This window comes from Drosophila mojavensis, unplaced genomic scaffold, assembly GCF_018153725.1.
Source record: "Drosophila mojavensis isolate 15081-1352.22 unplaced genomic scaffold, ASM1815372v1 contig_82, whole genome shotgun sequence".
Taxonomy (NCBI): Eukaryota; Metazoa; Arthropoda; class Insecta; order Diptera; family Drosophilidae; genus Drosophila; species Drosophila mojavensis.
This window is the reverse complement of record NW_025318908.1, coordinates 363,402-377,926: the sequence shown is the minus strand read 5'-3', so window position 1 is coordinate 377,926 and position 14,525 is coordinate 363,402. Positions and strand designations below refer to the sequence as shown.

General features: G+C 41.6%; 1 protein-coding gene across 2 annotated transcripts; it reads left to right on the top strand.

Annotated features, from left to right (window-relative positions):
* The first annotated feature begins 10,577 nt into the window (after nucleotides 1-10,577).
* Nucleotides 10,578-14,113, top strand: LOC6581115. Of its 2 annotated transcripts, none has more exons than XM_015164610.3 (4): nucleotides 10,578-11,329; nucleotides 11,686-11,736; nucleotides 12,520-12,677; nucleotides 12,727-14,113. In XM_015164610.3, the coding sequence occupies exons 1-4, from the start codon at nucleotides 11,117-11,119 to the stop codon at nucleotides 13,760-13,762; spliced, it is 1,458 nt and encodes a 485-aa protein (XP_015020096.1). In that variant the 5' UTR covers nucleotides 10,578-11,116; the 3' UTR covers nucleotides 13,763-14,113. The 2 variants fall into 2 exon arrangements, with proteins under 2 accessions (XP_015020096.1, XP_002006873.2); XM_002006837.4 differs by having other exon boundaries at nucleotides 11,683-11,736.
* Nucleotides 14,114-14,525: the final 412 nt, after the last annotated feature.

The window sequence follows — 14,525 nt, the reverse complement described above, 5'->3', positions numbered from 1 at the left end:
TGTTGCCGCTGAATGACGCCTTTGATTTGTTTTGCAAGTGTGTTGTTGTTGTTATATCCGCTATAAAGGAATTTGCATTTCAAATGAATTACTACACCCCGGAGAAATATCAAACCAAAGGCAACAAAGAGCGGAAAAAAAGAAGTGGAATCGCATTGTGAGCTGAACAGGAGCCGGGCCTGCTGAAATATAAATGTTAATCCAGGCAGCGTCGATTGCAAAACGTTCAGCGCTGTTGACAGCATCTACCCGGACAACATCCAGTGTCCAGTCACAGCGCCCCTTGCTGCACACAATCCAATGAGCTGCCCATTGGCCAGAGCCGGGGCATGGCCGGAATGTCAACGGCTTTTTAATTGATTTTCATGGGCTGCAGTTTTTGATTGTGCTGATTGACGCATCAAATGAAGTGACTTCAGGGTTCGAGCTCGGGTACGGAATTGGGGGTTGGGGTTGCTCACAGCTCACAGTCAGTGTCTGCTACTGCAACTGGCCCTGATCCTGCTGCTGCTCCTGACCCTGTTGCCATATCAGTAGCGGTGCAAACAACACTTTTCCACACACACACACACACGCACGCACGCTCAGTGGCTCACACACACAGCAGACATGAATCCGGCAGTAATTAAATTTGTCAGTCATACAAAACGTTGCTGCAGCGCCCAAAGAAGTGGCAAAGTGTACAGCGCGTCGTATGCGTGATGCGATTGCATGCAATGCCATGAGCATACGTGTGCGACTGCGCTTGTCTGTGTGTGTGAGTGTGGCAAACAATGCCACTCTGCCTCCAAAAGAGCCGGATAAGTAAGCAAGCCATAAGTGCAAGTTAAAAGCAGGTTGAGCTACAGATATATCGCACACTCACGAAATACTGTGTTATACAACATTTATATACAATATAAAACTTAAATATACAATTTAACAATATTTCCAATAGAGAGATATATGATAATATTTTTAATTTTTTTTTAAATTATAATTGATATTTAAAGACACTATAAAACATTCACAACTTTAAAGATTAAAAAGAAAAACAAGTGAATCAACTTACTTTTTAAATAAATAAAAAGCATTTCAGCTATAATTATATGCATATTTAAATACTCCATTCGAAATACATTAAAAAATTTACAAATAATTTTTATTACGTTTTTTTATATATGTACATATATACATATTTATTACATTGTATCATAAATCAATCTATTATATGATAATATATACCAAGCACAACTGACATACCCCAAAGATATACAATTTTCCAGAGGTATATCGAAGCAAATATAAGACAGAGTCCGAATTGAATACTGGCTAACAGATTGTTGTTATTGAACTTTAATTATTGCATTCTGGACTGTGTTCGTCGGTTTTGCTGCTGTTACCCCAACTGTAATTCAATATAGATACGGTCAAACACCCAAAATGCACACATACACACGAACAGACAGACAGAGCCAGAGCCAGACAGCGGCTGATAGACAAACAGCTGCACATGCGTCGCTAATGAGCCGCTTTTTAGTACTGGCATCCACTTGGCTGAAATTCGCGTTGTGGCCAGGTGCTCCAGTAAGGGTCCATTCGCCCACTCGCCCAGTCGCCCAGTCGCTGGAGATAGCAAACGAGGAAGCGCGTCCAAATATTGCACAATGCTGAAACCGAAAAATTTGAAATCGGAGACGCAATTTAAAAATCATTAGAAAAACACATTAAGCGTAAAAAATTAATGAGCAGCTTGTGTCAACAGAGAGTCAAGACAGCCAGCAGTAAGCCAGGATATCAGGACATGAGCCAAAAATACCTTTAGCTGTGTATTTTCTATATGCCTCTCTTGGTATATGTGTGGGTGTTTGTCTATGCCGCAGCTGCAGTGCGGCCAAGCTGCAGCGGAGCGTCTAAGACATTGGATCCTGTGCTCAGGTTAAAGTGAATTGCAAAACAAGTATGCACGTTTCAGTCGGGCGTTACCAACTGCAGAATACTCATTCACATCCTATCAGCAATTTAGTAGCTAGGTTTAGCTCTAGTACTGTAGAAAATGGAGTTTTCCCAATTTGTGACCCCCCTACTGGGCGTAAGTACCTAATTTTTGGTCAGTTCTTAGAACGAGCTAAAGGTAATTTAACTGAAACATTTTTTTTGATATGCCACGCCCCTAAAAGGCATTACAGTTACTTTTGGGTCATTGATAGAGGGGGTTACTGGTAACTCAACTATCCAAATTTAAAGCTCCTAGCTCTTCAGTTGTAGGTGATATAAGCTTTTGCGGCTTGCCACACCCCCTGAGGGCGGACATATATCCAGCTCTTTGGACTTGAGTGGTCAACCAGCGTATATATACCAAATTTCAGGCCTCTAGCATCAACAGTACCTAAAATATAGCATAACTTAAAAAACCACTATATCTTTAGGTCACATTTGCCTTGCCCCTAGTGGGTGTAGACATATAATTTCTTCAGTCTTTATAGAATCATAACATCAGCTCACCTTCAAAATTTCAATGCTTTACCTTTAAAACTATGGGAGATACAGTTTTATCCGATTTATAACTTATCACGTTATATATCGGAGATATACACGAGTATGTATTCCAAATGTATTCAACTCTCTAGCTTCAATAGCGCCGAAATAAACTGCGTTCATACGGACAGACGGACGGACATTGCACAAAAACAATATACTCATTTTACTTTCGTGAATGAGTATAAAAAAGAGAAGCTGAAATAGCGGTAAAAAGGAAACTCATAATAAACGGCAGCTGCACCCATGACAGGATGACGACTTCAATGGATACGCCGTTGTATTTGAGGCTCGCTATTAGGGCTCTGTGTGGGATATGCCACAGCGGAAGGCATGGGCTTACCATAGAAATCCAATGGAAAGGGGGGGTTGGAAAATAGAAACGGAGACTTAATTGATAGTCAATGTTATATTATCTAGCAAAGTAATCGAAATAGTAAGAATTATATTGTTATTAATTTTTAACTATTAAATGTAATTAAATATGCAAAATTACTAATTTTAATTAATTTATTGCATAAAACATTTTAAATTCATATAATTTTGGATTGATTATAACAAAAAAAAAATACATAGCAACAATAATAATATAAATATATACATATTATACTTACATACATGGCCAGATTATTCCGAAATTAATTTATTTGTTCAATTATTTTCAGCTGTAGCTATATTTTTTTCTTGCACCCTGTTTTATTTTAAAATTTTTCACTTTTCAGGGGCCCCAGCCAGCTACCTACTTGTTAGTCTGATCCCGTGTACATACGTATATAGCAATTTCGCTCGCATTATTATATAATCATTTTCGAGAAATAGTTATGCAATTATTATATATATATTTATTTTTGTAATTGTCAAATTTGGTTCTGCTACAGTATTAAATTAAATTGCATTAAATTAAAATATAATTTTTTACATTGCATTGGATGTTTTTGGACTCTTTACTTTGATCTGCACTCAAAGTGCTATCTATCTCCTATGTAAGATAGATTTCTGCACAGTATCAATATCAGCAGCAAATAATTTTCAAAAACTTGAAGCGTCCCACTAAGCAGAGGCAAACCGCACAAACATGACCAACTACGCCTCTGGCCTCAGATTGGGGCCCTGTCGGTCGCTTGCCAATGTCTACAATGTCGTTTACTTTGCCTAACAATATTTAGTTAGCCAACAAAAGCCAGGCGTACGTCCACGCACCCCCTCGCACCCCCTCGCACCCTTCGCACCCCCTCGCAGCCCGCTGGCAAGGGCAGCACGCAACAGTCTGCGGATGAGGCAGGCGAACTCCTTGCCTTGGGCCAAACTCCTCTGGAGAGCCGTCTGTAGTTTTGGTCTAACAACTCATTTGGCACTCATGAGTAGGTCAGGCTGTTAAGGCCCCGCAATCACACAGACATATATATGTCCATAGATATAAATACATATATCTGGCGACATATCCTTCGAGCCTTTAAACTGGTCGCTAAATCGCAATGCTTGTCACGTTTTAGCCGGCGTTGAAAAGTCAGGTCAGAGCGAAGAGGGCCGGAGAGCAGGAAGGCTGGAGGGCAGGAGGGCAGGAGGGCGGAGTTGCTACAAGTTTTTGTGTGCTTTTGTGCGTGCCTGGCCGGATGTGCCTAGGAGGATATGCGTCTTTGTCGTAATTACCTTGACTCGGCTGCCACATTTGATGCCGTTCGCTGGCGCGCAAATCCCAGACGCTGACAAAGAGCACCGCACACACATACACACAGGCTCGTTGTGATTGCGGCTACAACAGGTGTGTGTGCGTGTGTGTGAGCTATATCTGCTTCTAATTGCCGCTAAGTGCCATTGAAATCCTTGGCCATTGCCATTTTGATACTGGGCATTCTGTCATAAATAATAAAGACCGGCAGCGACAATTTAAAGAGCTAACTGAGCGCGGCGGCCACGAGGACCGCATGGTCAAAGTGCTTTTGGTCAGTTGACCACTTAAGCACAATGCTTTTGCATTGTACCTGGCGCGCCCATTTCGGGTTTATTTTCGGCGGGCCATGCACGTTTGCCACCTGCTCGTGCAACATGGCCTCAACTCAGTCTCGCTCTCTTATGCAAGTGTATGTGTAAGTGTGTCTGTGTGGCTCCATTGCCGTGTGGACCATGTGGACTAGCTGAAATGCAGCTAACGAACCGCAATTGCGGTCACATTTCATGAGAGCGCGCACGTCGCCCTCTGGGCAGGCACACACACACACACACACACACACACACACACCCCACACACATATGCGCTGATTCAATTTGCAGGCTGCGACAGGCTTTTAGCGCAAACTTCACCCACACAGCAGCAGCAGCAACAGCAGTGGTAGCAACAACAACAGCAACAACAACAACCACAGTGCATCTCCCTGTCAAAATGGACCAAAGCTCAACGACTGTCTGTGGATATCATCAAAATTAGCTCGTTTGGCGGGCAAGAAGGGTTTTACAACACAGTCAAAAGCTGCATGCAACACTCACTCACACACACACACGGCGGTGTGTGTGGCCCACATATACGGGCTGCTGCATGCCCCATTGAAAGCTGGCATCCAACCGCAACAGCGCTTCGGCGAAAAACTTGCAATAGCAACAGGTTTATGACAGGCCAATTAACTAGACTCTATATTTGCATACACACGTACCTATATACGTACATATTCATATATTCATTTACATATTTATTTCGATGCATGTCTGTGCATGAATCTCAGTGTTTATGCACAGACGTCAGTTGTTTGGCAGGCATTATAGCAAGTTGTGGATTGTTTGATTTATACACGAAATATAATCAACATGAAGTATTATTTTTTATGTACTAGCTCTCTCACTGCTCTACAGCTATACCTAGAGGGGACTCATAATTTATGGTGACTGACTCATTAGGCATTGAGCCCACATATGAATTCACATACTATATAAATTGACAGCTTATCAATGTAGGTAATTTTAGTTAATTTAATGGTATAATGGTTTTATTGAAAGGTATGTAACAGGCAGAAAGAGGCGTGGCAGACCCCACAAAGTATATATATTCTTGATCAGGGCGACGATCTCAAAAGATATAAGAGGTGGAGACTTCTATATATAAGTTTTTAAATGTCCGTATATATAGCGCGGATATCGAGCTTATCACCAAAAATCAATAACTGATCCCGTTTTTTCTTTATCGATAAAAAACCTTATCGAAAATCAGTTATAAAATTATATCTTCTACATCTTTAGGGCTAGAGTCTCCAAATTTTAAATGTAGATTCTTATGTACTTTATAGAATTTCGATTTTTGTTATAATTCTCCCTCCCCCCCTTATATCCCCCCCACACCACTAAATTTGTAAAAAACGTATTTCAAATTCTAGAGACTTGTGCTTTAACAAATGAAATTTCATCGTTATAATCACGATCTGAAAGTTTAACGAAGATAGTATATCCACAAGAAATGTTATTAAACAATTAATTTCTCATAGTAAGCGCGTGGGTGCTTCTGTGCGTGTGTCTATGTGTGTGGTGAGTGTGTGCGTGTGTGTGTTTTTATGTAAGCAGAAAGACGCGAAAAATGATTGAAACTTTGTTAAATGTATGTAACATGGCAAGGGACTCGTGGCAGACCCCATAAATTATATAAATTCCTGATCAGGACGACGATTTAAGTTGATAGATTTGAAATGCAACTACACAAATTTGAATGATATACTCACGGTCTGAAAGTTTTATGGAGACAGCAAATCTACAAAAATTGTTATTAAACACTTAATTCCCATAGTCAACCCATTGTAGCCACACAACAAATGCCAGAGGCCGTATCCTACTGGAGATCTTCGCGACACTTCACCTTCAGTCGGGCTGGCTACGGATTTATAATTGACATTACTTTTGTCACTTCATCCCGTTTTCGGGCAACAACATTGCATTGCATTGAGATAGCTACACAGGCACCGATCGGCACTTTTGTTCACAATAGGTGAGCCACCTGCCAGGGCGCCAACTTTGTGAAGAGAACTGTATCCCATGGATACTTTTGATTCCGCGGCCTTTTCAGAAAACACTAAGTCGCTGGGCACAGTTGACAATGCTGGGGCCAAAGTATGCCAAATGGTAGCCCAAATATTAACATAACATTGTAGTTAAATGATTTTACGCAGGTTACGCTCTTTTCAGACAGATTAAGCTCCATTCATGCCCCTGCCAAGATTCAAATCTCTAATATTTGAAATCCTCCTTTGTCCTTAGAGGCGAGGGGGTGGATATAAAAATCGAAATTCTACAAAGTACATTTAAAATTTGGCAAATCTAGCTTCAAAGACATTGCAGACAAGGTTTTTAATTGAAAAAAAAAATAATAATAACGAGATGATTAATCAATTTTGGGAGAAAAACATTTAAAAAATAAAATTCAAGTCACCAGCTCTAATACTATCTGAGATCGGCGCGTTCAAGCATACGTACAGACGGACAAGGCTAAATCGACTCAACTCGCCGCCCTGATTAGAATGTATATAATTTATGGGGTGTGCCACGCCTCCGTTTGCCTGTTTCATACATTTAACAAAACCATTTTACCCTGATTTCCCATTGAAAAACGGGAGCCAAAAGTGAAAGCTAAGGCAAAAGCAGACGTAAATCACTTTCAATCTTAATGTATGCGGCCATTTGATTGTCCACTACTCAAGCCCAATAAGTCCCCACCTGCTCATCTGCCAACCTGTCCAGCCTTGTAGGGCGTGCGAGCATTTGCTTGTTTACGCACTCATTACACGAAATGTAATGCCCAATTAAGCCATAGTAGATAATAAAAAAAGCTAAGCTAGTTGCTATATTAAACATTAATGCCAAAGCTGCCAACAATAATTATGCAAATTTCACATCATTCTGTGTGTGTGTGTGTGTTTAGAGAGTAGCAAAGACACGAACCTTGACAGCAGCGACACTTACTGGCAAGCAATTTGCAGGCTGCGTCTGCTACGTGCTAAAGGAAATGGCACCTTGCAGCCAAACCCACCACCACACCACTCCCCACCGCACCCCACCGTCAGCACAGTCGGCTGCGGGCACCACTCAACCCGCCCACACAACCGTAAGCGCATTTTAATGATCTCATTTATGCTAATCTGCAAACGGTTAAATCTGTGCACGCCACAGCCACAAGGCGGCCCCAGACAGAGCAACAGCAACAACACAAAATACAACAACAACAACAACAACAAGAATAACAACACTACGAACAGCAAGGTGCCACCGGCTGCTAATGCTAATGAAGTCTAATTGAATTTTGGACACTTGACACGTCGCACAATCTGATCTTTTCAGATGTGAGGTCCCGAGCAGACCCACCATGTGCCCAATGGGCGTGACACCCACAATTTAAGCCTTTAAGGCACGCCTCCAATAGGAGACTGCTCCAGGTAAAACAAGCAAGAAAGCTCTAGTCGAGACTGCTCGACTACGAAATCCCCTGAATCCTTCGAAGAATTGATATTTCACAACAATTCCTTGCAAAGAAACCCACGCAGAAAAACATGCAAGCATAAACACGCATTGGCAGCAGTGTGGGCTTACGAAGGAAATTTAATAGTTTAATAGCTTTTCTTGCGGATGTAATTTTTTCATTAAACTTTCAGGTCGTTAATATACATATGTATATATGTATATATGCAGATGAGTCGAAATTTAATATATTTACGTCGGATTGGATGCAAGATGCAATATGTTTGGCACCCACCAAATAACGAGCTCCATGATCAGCACCTAAAACCAACTATGAGCTATGGCGGTGGAAGTGTCAAGGTTGGTCCTGCATGGCGGCCTCGGGAGTTGGAAACTTAGTTTCCATAGATGATAATATGAACAAGTATATGTACCTATCCCTTTCAAATGAGAATTCAGTCCATAATTCCGAACAACTTGGTCTAGAAGGCGATCCCGATTTTGCGTTGTATATAAAGTTAATCGATACAACGATTTTGTAATTTACAGATTTTGGATACCACGCCCCCTTCGACCCCTGGAGGGTTCAGGGTATCTCCGACTCGAGCAGTCTAGACTAGAGCCTTCTTAATTGTTCTACATTGAATTTTAATTGCAATCAAATTTTTTAATACATATGTATATAAGATATTAAATGAAATAAATAAACATGAATTAATTCGAATTCACATATTAAAGATATTGCCGTAGCGACTGGACAGGTTTCCCCTTCCTGTGTGCCTCTGTGCATGCTTTGATGTGAAACGCTGGAATGAAACGTTCACTCAAAATTTGTCAACCCGAGAACAACCCAAATGCTCCGAGTCCGACGTGTGTCGAGACAACATTTGCGTTTTTGCGGTTGCGGCTGCAACTCAATCCGCCCAGCTCGCCCCTTTCGGATAGAGGGAGAGACAGATAGAGGGGCGGGTGGATGATAAAATTTGCTATGCATTTAACCGCATTGAAATTTTCTCGTAATATTTGATTTGATTTTTAAACAAAAAGCTGCATGCTGCTGCCAACTGGCAAAGGGATGGATCGAGATATGCGTCAAGCGATGGCCACTGGGCAGTATTTGGTCTGTCAAGCTTGTGGGGAAGGGGGCGTGTTTAAGTATGACCATTGGCATGGGTTGCTTTTGTTAGTCTGCCAACGAACCAACAACAAATCAGCATTATTTGACAACGCAGCTAATTTACATGAGTGACCAGAGTTCAGGCAATGACAGCATCGACCAGCAGAGCTTCTGCCCAGCCTCCTGGCAACGGGAGGAGGCCATTCCACAGCAGCAGCTGCTGCCAGTGGAAATGCCTGATGGTTTTGCGGGTGGAAAGTGGAAATTGCCAGAGCCATCGAAAAATGTCAACGTCAACTGCGGCATCGACTGCGGCTGCCCATCATGCAAATCAAACTCGAGCAGAACAGCAGCAACAAATTCCAGTTGAGGCGTCATCGCAGAAACAAAAAAGTTTCAAGCAACTTGCGACTTGACTTTAATTTAATTTAATTACTTCTCAACGTACATTTCGATACTTTATTGCCTTGCGTGTGCGAGCATCGCACTCAACCGGAGCGGCCAGTGCACTGAAGGCAGGAAGGAGGGAGCGCACATGATGACAGCAGCAGAAGTAGAAGCAGCAGCAGTTGGAGAGCTTTTAGTGATCGGCTGAAGGGCGACTCGACACGAATCTCAGCTAAATGGAGACACGAGAGAAACAAATTTGAGTGTCGCTTTGTAAATTGTTTTGCTTCTTCTTATTGTTTATTTATTTATTATTATCATTATTATTATTATATTTTTTTTTTCTTTTTTTTCTAGTCTGTTATTGTATTCGCATTTCATTTAAGATAACAAGACTCAGTTCGGCAAAGGCGACTGAGCCAGCCACTGCATTAAATTTTCTCTTTGAGTTTGAAACATTTAAAAAACATAATATATATTAATCGAATATGACCATGGACTTGAATCAAATTTGATATTTTGGTTAATATAGAGCTTATCAATTCGCAACTAGAAATTATTAGCAAGGAAAAAAGAGAAGTTTGTGCAGACTGCTGTATTATTATTATTTATTAATTATTTTGAGAATTATTTGAATTTTAAATTAATATGTCAATCAATATATTTTAATTATTTATTAATATATTAATTATGCCTACAGTTAATTATTTTGAGAATTATTTGATCTATTTATTAATATATTAATGAAGCCCACCTATTAAGTGGTTAGTGCTATTACCCAAAATACACTAGAGGGTGGGGTTTGACATAAGCACACGATGGAAATCGATTCGTCAATAAGAATCAACGCCATTATCGATGGTCTGGCTATGCCCCTGCCAAAACAGTACGAAGTCAAAATCGATAACTATTTCCCATTATATGCTAATTACTTTAGTAAATTAATACTACTCTACTACTTATATTTATTTCCTTAATTTATCCAAGCCCAATTCGACATGCCCCCCCTTTTGAGCGTAGCGCGCCGAACAGTACATGATCCTCTGGGTTATCGGAAAGCTACACTCACAGACACACACATTCATGAGCAGAAGCTGAGGCAGCAGCGAACGACTGCCGTTAGGCTCTTGGTGACATTACAGTAATCGCCGCCGAGCAGCCATATAGAGAACATAAACAAATTTCGTGTTGATTCACGACGAATCAAGAACAATAAACGGATTGCGAGAACTCTTTAAGATAAACATAAAATACATAAAAGCAATTCTATATAGCAGCCACACACACACGCTCGCACTCACACACATGTGCATATGTGCAGTTGCACGTGTATTCGTTTATTTGCATATGTGCACATTTAGCTCGAATAGATAGCGGTCACGATAACAAGCTGATTCCTATCTAAACTGTAACAGGTGCTCAGCAGCGGGGAGCAGGCGTCGCGTTCTGTTTCCGAGATATATTCCATTGATAAGGGGCCCTCGGGAGAGCGAGCACGGTGAGCGCGCAGCGAGCAAAGCTCGAAGAGAGCTTCAACGTGATAGCAGGAAAGCTTCGACGTCGACGTTGACGTCGGAATAGGCATCGGCTCTGTGTCGCTCGCGCTCGGCTCGCTGTGCGCGCGGCTCGAGTTTCAATTGATTCAATTTACCGTTATAGCAACAATTGATGACATCGCCGACTACGGCAACGGCAACGGCAACGCCATCGGCTACAGCGACAGCGACGACGTCAACGACTACAATACCAGCAGCAACACAAGTAGAAACAGAGACAGAGACAGAGACAGAAAGAGCAACAAGTCGGCTCAGTGATTCGCCATCGGGCTTACGCTGCAGCCGCACCACATCCGCCGTCTCATCCTGGCTACACGAACTCGCCGTAAGTTTTTCTAATTCGCTCGTGTTCTCTCGCCGCTGTTTGCGTGCCGTTTCAGTTGTTGCTGCGCCGCCAACGCCGGCGATCGTCATTTCAGTCGCTCCAATCGCTCCACTTCCAGTCATTATCACTCTCATCAGCAGCTGCCGACGTCCAGTAGCTCGTTATGTGTATGTGTGCGAGTGCGCGCGCCTCTGTTGTTGTTGTTGTCACTGTGACTGTTATTGTTATTGTTATTATTGTTATTGTTGCGTGTGAACGCCTTTTGTCTCGGCGCTGTCATGTATCGTAATAATGCGGATAGTTCTTTCTGTTTCATCAACCGCTTGAACGGCACCACCCACGATGAAACGCAGCAGCCGGGCGAGCATGAGCCGACATCGGCGATCCTCAACTACTGCAAGCGCAAGGTACGTTACGTAGATATAGTCGAACAAAAATATACTAAAAAAAAATTCATGAACAGTGTGCTCTCAATATAATGAACGAAAGTGCGATAATGAATTGCACAAAACAAAAATATAAATATAAAAAAATATACATATATGTATATACATATATATATATATATACATATACATATATGTATATTTATGTTTTTGTGTGTGTCTCATCATTAATGATATTTAATTGCAAAAGTACACAGCGAAAAATCGTAGTGTTTATTCACAGTTACATACATACGTACATTTTTCAAATTTTATTTGAAAATCCTAATTAGTATTTTATTTACAATCATGCAGAATTCATTTATCTGGACTCAAGTGCGAATTGTGTACACAAAAGCTATGTTATCCGATCATGTATATATATATGTATATGTATGTAGCTTATTCAAACATATGCATATTTCCATACATATACTAGCATTTATAATCTTGGTACACTCATTCACGAAACTGAAATGAGTACATTAGTTTTGTCTATCCGTCTGTTCATTAGTCCGCTTGATCTCTTGACATATAGAACATATACTTGTATGTGTCTCTACCCCCTCAGCCGTAACACATATTCGACGGTCGGTAACGCCTGCTTGCAGGTGCCGATATGGTTACAGACAACCGATATAATTGTTGATAAATGATAAAAGTTGATATTGATATTAGAGTTTTTAAGCCAAGCTCGTTCATATTTCTTGAGTTTACTATAGAGAGTGCAAACTGTACCTAATTGAAGTCATTGAAACATTGCAGTTTCTGCGCCCATATGTGGCCATCCTGACCGTGGTCGGCCTCAATCCCATTTCCACGGACATGAGTACGGTGGGCGCCTGCAGCAGCTACGTTCAGGCGATGATGGTGTTATTTGTCCTCCTGGCGGGCTACGTGCTGCGCTACCTGTGTGGCTATCGGTGAGTGCTTCGAGAGATCTAAGTCAGTGGTAACAAAAAATCCTTGCAGTGGAGATCGCGGCTTTAGCAGCTATCGAGACATCCGACCCGGCGGCTACGGCAACGGTAGCGATGTCTGCGGCTCTGCCTCCGCCAGCAGCACACCCAACACAATTGGGGAGCTGCTCTTCGGTTATGTGGTGCCCAGTGTCCTCAACCTGCTGAGCTTCGTTTCAGCCGTGCTCGTATGCAAGGTGATCGAGCACGAGCAACTGCAGAATCTCATCGAGCGCGTGTTCCTGCTGTCCGCCAAGCCCAAACGACTGTGCCGCATGCTCTGGCTCTATTTGGGCGTGGCTCTAGCTCTGCTGCTGCTGCTCTTTGGCTATGCTTGTAGCGTGGTGTTCATGCAGCAGGCGCAGATCATCAAGGTGACCTGGCTGGCCGAGGCGCTGCGCGCCTGGGAGCTCTGGCTGCGCATCGGTCTGCTCAGCACCATCTTGCTGCAGGATCTCGTGGAGATCATTGTGCTGAGCAGCTACTACATTGAATGCTATCTGCTGCGCGTGCATCTGGAGACGCTGTCGCACAAGTTGCTGATGCACTCCATCGATCCGTTGGACTGGATGCGCGAGATCCTGGAGTTCCGCAAGCTGCTCGAGCGCGTCAACCAACACGTCTCCATACCCGTTTGCTTCCTGATCGTCATGAATCTGGCCTACGCCTTTGCAGGGCTCGTCTACCTGTTCAAGGACTTCGACTTCCATTACTGTGCCCTGAAGCTGGTGCTCCTGAACATCGCGAATGTCATGTTGTGGCTCTTCCTAGGGCTGCTACCGTTCTTTGTGGCCGGGTCCGTCACGCGCGTCTGCCAAAACACCCAAGCGAACGGACACCAAATCCGGGTCCGTCCCTTTGTATATCACAATACCTCCGCCGAGGATCTCAACTCGACGTTATTGTTCGCCTCCTCGCTAGACATGTCCGCCAAGCTCTTCCGAATGCCCATCCAGTCCAACTATCTGTGCTTCGCAATACTCGTGGTGACCATCGTGGTCCTCACCCTAGGCATGTGCCTCAATCTGAGCGCCTTGGGCAAATTCTGATACAGTGAAGACTTAGTATATTAATATTTCCAATATATATAACATATATTTATATATGTAATTGAATTTAGCTTTAATTCAGATTTACGCGTAGCATAGATTTAAGCCTAAACTGTCTTGAGCGTATACAATTACTTTATTTACAAATTACGCTTGGGTTCATCTCGCCTTGATTCTTATGACTTTTGTTATAGGTTTGCTACTACTTAAATTCAGTTTAGTTTTAGTTATTTTTCCTCATTCAAATTCTGTTTCTTTAGTCTGGGCTGCAAACCCAGTTTCACAAAAATATATAGTTGTTAAATAATTCAAAAAAAATTAGCTGCGTAATACATATTTTTTAAAGACTAATGAATAACTGTATCTTTAATTGACTTATCAAAAGATTTGGGCTGTGCTTTTAAATTTGACGGCAAATCTTCGTACAAGTTGTAACAATTTTAACAATTAATAGTTGAAAATCAAAAGACTGTGTCATGTGACTGCGAAAGTTTAAACATTTTCTAAGTGCTCAACATATAAGCAAACAAAAATAAAAACAAAATAACAAATTATCTTAAACTTACAAAAAATCATATATATATATATATATATATACAACTTGTTATCTCTAAAAAACAGTTTAATAAATTAATTAATTAAAATCGGTCTTTTTTTTTTCTTCAAATTTTAACAAAAGGTCAGAAATTATTTTTGAAGCTTTCACAAAAATCACGATTCGCTTTTAATCTGTTGTAGTTTATATTTTAAAGTAATTTATATT